The sequence below is a fragment of the Rutidosis leptorrhynchoides genome, chromosome 9 (genome assembly GCF_046630445.1).
Source record: "Rutidosis leptorrhynchoides isolate AG116_Rl617_1_P2 chromosome 9, CSIRO_AGI_Rlap_v1, whole genome shotgun sequence".
Taxonomy (NCBI): Eukaryota; Viridiplantae; Streptophyta; class Magnoliopsida; order Asterales; family Asteraceae; genus Rutidosis; species Rutidosis leptorrhynchoides.
The window spans coordinates 95218460-95227305 of record NC_092341.1 but is presented as its reverse complement, the minus strand read 5'-3'; the positions used below and the strand labels follow the sequence as shown (position 1 = coordinate 95227305).

Genomic DNA, 8846 nt, shown 5'->3' with positions numbered 1-8846 from the left:
TTCATCTATCGATGAGAATCCTCTAATTTTATTAGTAATCGTTATGCAAAATAAATAACTAGATAATACTATATTGCGATAGAAACTACCCTAAACTTCATTGGTCCCACTATATTTGACTTTAATAATGATTAAATAATTTTTTTGTAAAGAAACAAAAACTCATATAGAAATTACATCGTTTTCAAAAAAAATGTCAATCGGGAGTACAAAACAAGAGACTGGCACGAGACTGAACCTAAAAATCTATAAAAAAAACTAACGAGCAAAACTATTCCCTAACCGAGCCTTGTCCGCCAAATTAAAGATAAACACACGAAGATCCAAAGCACACTATAGTAACCAATCAAAAAAAAAAAAAAAAAAAAAAAAAAAAAAAAAAAAAAACGAATATAAAACATAACCCAAGTAAACTAAAATAAACAAGCAGAAAATACAAAAACTAACAACAAGAAAATAGAAACGAGCACGATCTAAGACCACTCCCAACGCTATGTCGTTGGGGAGTGTCATTTCTCAGCTCAAAAAGACACTATAGGTATAAGCTAGTCATTCACCGTCATTATAAAGACATATTTAAATTTGTCAATATAAGGAATACAGAAGACGGTGCAATGTGGGGCAAGTGGGCCAACTTTATTGTTGGCCATCATTCTTTCATAAAATATTTTATTATTATTATTATTTGATAATTGATTTAATATTGAATTTGTGGGTCCAGTCTTTTTTGAAAAACTTTTTTATGATTGGTAGCGTTTAGTCTTTTCAGTCCTTTTAAGAAAAATATTGACGTGACGCTGATGTGGAGTTAAGTCTTTTTAAAGAAGCATGTCATGGTTGAGAGTGGTCTAAGGACAACCTTTTTTAAATTGCCGTAGATGATCTCCCGCCAAAACTGGAAATTTGCGATTTTACAAATCCAGCATCGGTCCTGATCTCTACAATTCTTTTGATAAGTAATACAAATACAGTTAACAACAATGGCTGCTACTATACAAATTAAATTGCAAACATAAACATAAACATGAATATATATAGCAACTAATTATAAGAAACGTGGAAAAATATTGGGGTCAGGTTTATATTGTCCGCGAAACAGTAACTGTCTGGTTTTACAAGGGTAATTAAAAAAACATCTACAATTATCACCCCTATTCCTTCAGAACATGATACTCGATCCCATCACTTCTATTACATTATACAACATTTTTCCAAAACACCTAACACTAACCAACCAAATCATGAATCTTCAACTTTGACCCCAGCTGTTCATGTACATCACTTGTTTCATTGAATTATCAGATTGTGTAATCTTACTGTCTCCAATATTAACATTGGACCGTACAAGGCTTGAAAATGGACGAAGATCAGATGAGTTAAACACTCGCTTACCATGATGATGAAATGAGTTAACAAGTGATCTTAGTTTGTATCCTTGATCTGTATGTCCGTTAACAACTGCGACACCAGCTGCAAAACAAACACGGCTTACAGACGCCATTTTATGATCAAAATTTGCAGAGTACTGATTGTATATATGATTTCTTTGTTAGTTATGAAATGTAAGATAATGGTTGAGGTTGTGTTGTGTGTTTGAGTATATGAAATGAATTGAAGTTGATGATATTTACATATGTTGTGATCGATACAAATTAAACAACATATGGGTTCCTGACATTTGTTGTGTTTTGAGTCGTGACTAATGAGGTCATGACATGATAATCAATAGGGAGCCAATACGTGTCTTGCCATGCAAATATGGATTCATAGTGAGATGCCACGTAGAATAAATTATACACGTACGTACCTCTATGTATTAAATAAATATTTTAATTATACATAGAATACATTTTACATAAATTACATGGATTCATAGTGGCACGAGTAAATTTTTTATTTTTTACTAAAATCAATTATACAAGCGGATGAACAAACATGGATCAACCAATTTCCTCTCAAAAAAATCACCTGCCAAACCAAAATTCAAATCACCAACACTCTTTCAAACCCACTTACCCCAATTCAATTTCAATCAAAACCCAAAACCCTTTTGTTCAACCTCATCATTATCAAGTTTTTCCCCCAAAAGCTACTATCTTTTTGGGCAGATTATCAAGGTTCACCACTCAAACAACCATCAACAACCTCTTACAAAAAATCGGCAACATTCAAGGAATTTCTTGGAAACAAGATCGTTCATTCTCTTTTGTAAGATTCGAGAACAAACTTCAAGCTAGCAAAGCACTCTCAAGCATGAACGGGAAAGTTATCAATGGCAGAAAGCTTTTTATAGGTTACGGCAAGAAAGACCTGAACGTCAGTTTCAATTTCAAATCTAAACCCTATGATTCATCGGCAGCAGGTCAGGATATCAACTCCCACTTTTTCGAGCATGATGTTGAGTCTAATATTCTCATTCCCCCAAATCAAGATACCTGCGAACGATTAGCCCTTACAGCTCTCATCATCGACAAAACCCCATTTTAAAGCTTTCAAACTATTTCAGTGGTTAAAGAGCCGTTTCATTTCTGTTCAGGCGATTTCAGCGTGGGGTCCCTACGGTTACATTGTTCAGTGTTCTGATGATCAAAGCTTTAAAAGAATGACGATGGGTCCAACGTTAAACGATTTAGAATTTGTGGAGGTTATTCCAATGTTATTGAAGAAACATTCCTTTTTCAAAATTGCCAAAGTTATGATCGAAGGTGTTCCGTTTGATTGTTGTTCACCGAATTGTACAATTAAAGTGGCCGAGAGCTTCGGTAGGGTCATTCATATTGACCGTAATTCCTACAATCTTGAAAGGGCTGATGTATTAGAAGCATTGATTGAAGTTAAAGATCCTGGGCCCATTAGGAAATTTGTAAACGCTTCTATTGTCAATTCTTCTCCCTGCAAGTTATGGGTGGAAGAAATCTTGCAGGAAGATCCAATCGAAACGATCAACGCTCAAATCATCGATGAATATAACGATGGTCTCCGGCGTTTTATGGAAAATCAGGAAAAAATAAATGATGAAATTCCTAATCCGGCACCGGAAGTTGCACCGGAAGAACCACCGGAGGAGGGCGAGGTTACCGTTATTGAGGATGTTTTGAATTTCAAAACCCCAACTAAGCCTTCTCAACTAGATAAGCTAACAAGTCAGAATCTAGTCCATAACTCGTTGGAAAAGGTGACTAAGTCTCTTTTCATGGAAAAGACAAAAGCTACAGCAGATGACATAATAAAAAAATCTTTATTTTCTTCCAATAAAAAGGGTGCTGCAGGGACCAATGAGATGGATGGACTCAAGTCAATGTCATCTAGTCAACCAACCAATCACACCTCTTTTAAAATTAATGACATTGACTATCCTACCCTTTCCCAATTTCCACCCAAAAACCTTTCCAACTCCAATTATCCTGCATCTTCCAATCCTAAACGGATTCAAACTTCATCTGTTCCTTCTACTGCTATCAATTTTCAAGAATCTTTCGCTTCAAAAGCTGTTACAAATCCTCTCGATCTTGACTCTGAGCAATGCATAAACCAAAATTGTCGTTCTTCATGTGAAAAAATTAAGGCACGCTGCCATTTATCACTAGAAGTACAGGGTCCTATCCCTCAATCATGCAACAAATATGGCACTTCAAGTTCGAAATCCAACATCCCTATTTGGGCTGAGCAGGCACCTATTCTTTCGGATTCATTCGACACTGAAAGCGAAATTGAACACGTGGTAGGCAAAGAAACAAATTCGTCTAAGAACAAAATTATTGGGCATCAATTTGGTAAAAGAAAACTCTCTTACAAAGAAGAATTGCAAAAATTCGATGTTTTAATGGAGAATATGGCTGATGACGAATTAATCGTCAACTCTCCAAAAGCATGAGGATCGCCTCGTGGAACACCCGCGGCCTCGGTAGCAAATCGAGAGGTCGAATGGCGGGTTCTCTAGTCAATCTTTTTCAAGTTCAATTTCTCGCTATTCAAGAAACCATGGTCCAAAATGTACCACTGCCCATCTTAAACGAAGTTTGGAAACACTTTAACTACGAGTCGGTTCAAACCAGTGCCTCGGGTCGATCGGGTGGTTTGGTGTCCTTATGGAGGACTGATTTTTTCTCTTTGGTTAAGTATTGGAAAAAGAAACATTGGATTGCTACAATCATGAGGTATGTCCAGTCGAATCGTCTTATTCTTATTATTAACGTATATGCTCCACAACAAGAATGTAGAAAGAAAGTTGTGTGGTCTCAATTAACCACTATTGCTCATAATTGGCCGGGCCCTTTTTGTTGCTTGGGGGATTTCAATTCGGTTTGTTCACCGGATGAACGTTTAAGAGAAAGTGTCGATCTTAATCATATTGCATCGTTCAATAATTTTATCTCAAACGCCAACTTATTCGATCAATCTTTGTCTAATGATGAATTTACTTGGGAGGGCCCTCTCGGGAAATTGTCAAGAATTGATAGAGTTCTCATCAATGCTCAATGGGCGACCTCGTGGCCCGATGCTATTCTTCAAACGGGTCTATCGGAACAATCTGATCATAAACCCATTATATGGGGGAAAAGGTTAATGAATTGGGGTCTTAAGCCATTCAGATTCAACAATGCATGGTTATCGAAGCCTGGCTTTTTAGTCATGTGTGAAGAGCTTTGGTCTGCGTTTGATACATATGGTCGGGCTGCCTTTGTTTTATCAAAAAATCTGCGATTATTGAAAGCTGAATTAAAATCATGGAAAATTTCTAACCCTGATCAAGATCGTAAAATATTAAAAGAAACTGAAATCGAAATAAAACGAATCAAAGATTGCTACAGGCTTCATGATCTTTCTGTTGCTGAGATGAATGACCTTGTGCAGTTAAAGAAGATAAAAAAGGGTTTCGATAAGAATTGAATCAAAATACAGGCTGCAATCTAGATTTCGTTGGCTAAGGTTGGGTGATAAAAATTCCAAGTTTTTTCATCTCGTGTCTCGAATCAAAAACCAATCATCGTATATTTCTGGAATGCAAATAAACAATGTTTGGGTGGAAGATCCTCCAACGGTTAAAGAATTCTCAGTTTCTTATTTCGAATCACTTTTTTCAAGTGCTAACAGCCATTTCGAGTTGAATGCTACTGATTGGGCCTCTTTACAACTTGCTCATGTTTCAGCTGCTCAATGTGTAAGTTTAGAAGCTGTGTTTTCTTCGAATGAAGTTCATGATGTTATTAAAGCATTCGATGGAAACAAAACTCCGGGCCCGGACGGATTCACTCTTCAATTTTTTAAAAAGTCGTGGTTCTTTTTAGAAGACATTACTATGGAGGTTTTTGGCCAATTTTATGAATGCCCGTCTTTCCCGAAAGGATTTAACTCCTCTTTTATCGTGTTAATCCCTAAATCCAACTCGGCAAAGTCTATTGATCATTTGAGGCCTATTAGCTTAATTAATGCCCCTTACAAAATCATAGCTAAAGTTCTTGCTAATCGTCTTAAAAATGTTATTCCTTTCATCATTAGTGAGAACCAAAATGGCTTCGTCCCCTCTAGATTGCTCATGGATGGGGTTATGGTCGTTAGTGATATTGTTCATATGGCAAAGAAAAATAAGAAACCGATTCTTCTTCTAAAAATTGACTTCTCAAAAGCCTATGATTGCGTTTCTCATGAGTTTTTACTCAGTGTTCTTGACAAGATGGGATTCGGTGCAAAATTTATTTCTTGGATTAAAGCTTGTATCTCGAATGTCAACTTTTCGGTTCTCTTAAATAGATCTCCCTCCCGTGAAGGTCTTATGAATCGTGGTTTGAGGCAAGGCGACCCTTTGCCATCCTTCTTGTTCATTAATGTAGCGGAGGTGTTAAGCAAGCTTCTTTCTCGTGACTTATCAAACGGGCTTTTGGAAGGTTGGTGTTTAGGCAATGGATCGAAAATTAATCACTCTCAATTCGCGGATGACACTATCATTTTTGCTTATCCCTCAATTCAAGAGTTATCACGGATCAAGTCCATTTTGCATCTCTTTTTCAAATTATCCGGGCTTAACATGAATTCTATTAAGACTACCTTGTATGGCATTCATGTATCCCGAGAAGATATGAGCTCCTTTTCGGCTATTTTCAATTGTAAAGTAGGAGTTTTTCCTATGGATTACTTAGGCATCCCGATTGGACTTTCTAGAAACAAAACTTCAATGTGGCTTCCTATCATTCAAAAGTTTAAAAGAAGGCTCACGGGGTGGAAAGGTAGATGCCTCTCGTTTGGTGGAAGGTTAGTTATGGTTAATACGGTTTTATCCAACTTACCCATTCATTTCATGTCTTTTTATAAAACTCCTATTTCCATTATCAAGCAACTCGAGCGGTATCGTAGAAACTTCCTTTGGGGCAGAGATTGCCTTAAAAAGAAATCAAGTCTTGTTAAATGGGACTCGGTGTGTTTGCCTAAAGAGATGGGGGGCCTCGGAATTACACCGCTTCGGGTAAAAAATTTGGCATTGCTAGCAAAGTGGTGGGCGAAACTAAATTCTAATAAACAAGCTATTTGGAAATCAATCGTTGTTTCGTCTTTCGGCCCGTCGTTTAGAGGGAAATTGTTGAATAATGTGACATCATTGCAATCCTCTCATCTTTCTCCCATTTGGAGGGATTTAGTTAATCTTCAAACAAACGAGTCTCTTTAAAACATAGTTGGGCCGAATTGTTGGGCCTGGAAAATAGGGAATGGGGCGAACATTCTTTTTTGGATCGATTCATGGGCCGATGGGCACATATTGAAGGACGACTTCCCTTCACTGTTTCACTGTTGTTTCAACCAATTTGCTACTGTTAAAGAATGCCGCCTCCCTGTTGATGTCGATCAGGTTCAACAAGGTTGGAATTGTTTTTTATCGCATCCTCTTGACTTCTTTGAATCGACCCATCCGTCACGCCTGCAAGTTTTCCTTAATCGGTTCAAACTCATCGATCACTCTATCGATGAAGTCATTTGGAAAGCTGATCAATTGGGTCCTTTCTCGGTTTCGGATGCGGTTAAATTGATTGTTCAAGCAGGTAACTTTCCATCCCCTGCGTGGCCCAAAGTTGTTTGGGGCAATAACGTTCCATCTAAAATCATGCTCTTTCATTGGTTAGCAATCAAGCAAAGCGTTCCCGTTCGTGTTATTTTATTTAAGAGGCATATTCTTCCTCCCAATCACTCTCTGTTATGTAATTGGTGTATGAATGAAGATGAAACTATCGAACACCTTTTATTGCATTGTCCTTGGTCGTTTAAAATTTGGGCCGAGTTATTTCGTTGGTGGAATCTAAGATGGATTATCCCTTGTTCGGTTGAGGCTTTCTCATTCGATTGGTTTTATGGCATGGGTTTAAACGCTTCAAAGTATTGGAAGTTGATTGGTCCCGCTACATTGTGGGCTATTTGGATCGCTCGTAATGATTTCATCTTCAAAGGCAAATTCACTTGTCGCTCGGTAATTGTGAGGAATATCAAGTTAAAGGTTTTCTTATGGGCAACAAATCTTAAGCTTTGCCACGGTTTTCAAGCTTATGTTTGGGATCAAAATCCCTTTCTTTTATTTTCTTAATTGTAATAGTGATTTGTATCGTCTTTTATTATGGCCGAGCTTAGTCTCTGTCATTGTATTTTAAGAGGTTCTTCATTGTTTTGATGAAGACTTCTTCTTTTAATGCTATGATCCTTTTTTCGCCAAAAAAAAAAAAATATACATTTTACACTTTAAAGGTGCACTTTACGTACATTTCTCTCTCCTTTTTTTATGTCCTTTTTTTCTGTTTTATATGTTCTTTACCTACTGTATCGGGAATGGGATACATCATAACCAATGGGCGACATCTTTTATTTTGTCGTTTCCGTGATTAGTTTTAGCGAGAGTACGTTGTCGCGTTCATTTTATGAGGAGTCCTACTATTTGGACTCCTCGGTCCAATAAATAGTCTAAAGTAGTAAAAACAGAAAAAAGAATTACCGAGTAATAAGGTAAAAGTAAAAAAAAATAAATTAAAAAGCAGTTTTTCTGGTCACTTTTTCAGTCCTGCAGTCCTTCTAATCACTCTCTCTCTCCAAATATCTATACATACATAAGCCATTTTCTGTAAGTAACTCGTGCTGAAAATGTTGTACATGTTTTAGTGGTGGCTGTATTAAATGAGATCCAAACAATTCTTGTTTTTACTATTGCAAACAGCCATTTTTGATTAATTTACAAGTACCCAAGTAGCTTACGGTGGCCCCGTACCCCTTTACTCGCCGGAAACAGACCGGAAAAGCAACAAACCCGCCGGAAAATGAGAAGTGGTAGGTAGACCCATCTGCGGCGCGTGGCTGCTAAAATGACGACCGGATTTTCATGATGTGCTCGGGATGATGAGCTGAGTATTTTGAGAGGGGTGTTGTATTTGAATCTTGTAGAATATGTGTGAAAAAAGAGATGGTTGATTTTTTTTTTTTTTTAGAGGATGGAGAGAAAAAGTAAGAAAAGATAAAGATTTGTGTACAAGAGAGAGAAAAAGTAGATAAAGAAAGACGTTTTGGTCATTTGTTTCCTGCTATCATTTGTTCCCAATGTACACAATGTCCAATGAGCAAACACCCCGGTCCAAATAAATAAACCCTTTATGAGACGCGTTTAGACGAGGTGTTTCGAGGGAATTTTTACTAATGAGACTGAGGTCACTGTGGTAAGTTGTGTCGTGGGACGTAATGTGACATTTCTTTTCTAATTTTTTAATCTTTTACATATTTATATAAATAATAAAATAAAAAAAACATAATTTTAAAATGATTAAAATAAAAATTACATAATATTAAAAATAATTAAAATAAAAATTATATAATTAATATTA

The 8846-nt window shown here is 36.7% G+C and overlaps 2 protein-coding genes across 2 annotated transcripts; both read left to right on the top strand.

The window, feature by feature from the left end:
- Positions 1–3924: 3924 nt before the first annotated feature.
- On the top strand, positions 3925–4890 carry LOC139868268 (uncharacterized). Its single transcript, XM_071856597.1, has one exon. It carries the CDS (start codon positions 3925–3927, stop codon positions 4888–4890), a length of 966 nt encoding a protein of 321 aa, XP_071712698.1.
- A 1811-nt stretch (positions 4891–6701) lies between these two features.
- Positions 6702–7567, top strand: LOC139868267 (uncharacterized). Its single transcript, XM_071856595.1, has 2 exons — positions 6702–6744; positions 6813–7567. Exons 1-2 carry the CDS (start codon positions 6702–6704, stop codon positions 7565–7567), a joined length of 798 nt encoding a protein of 265 aa, XP_071712696.1.
- The last annotated feature ends 1279 nt before the right edge of the window (positions 7568–8846 follow it).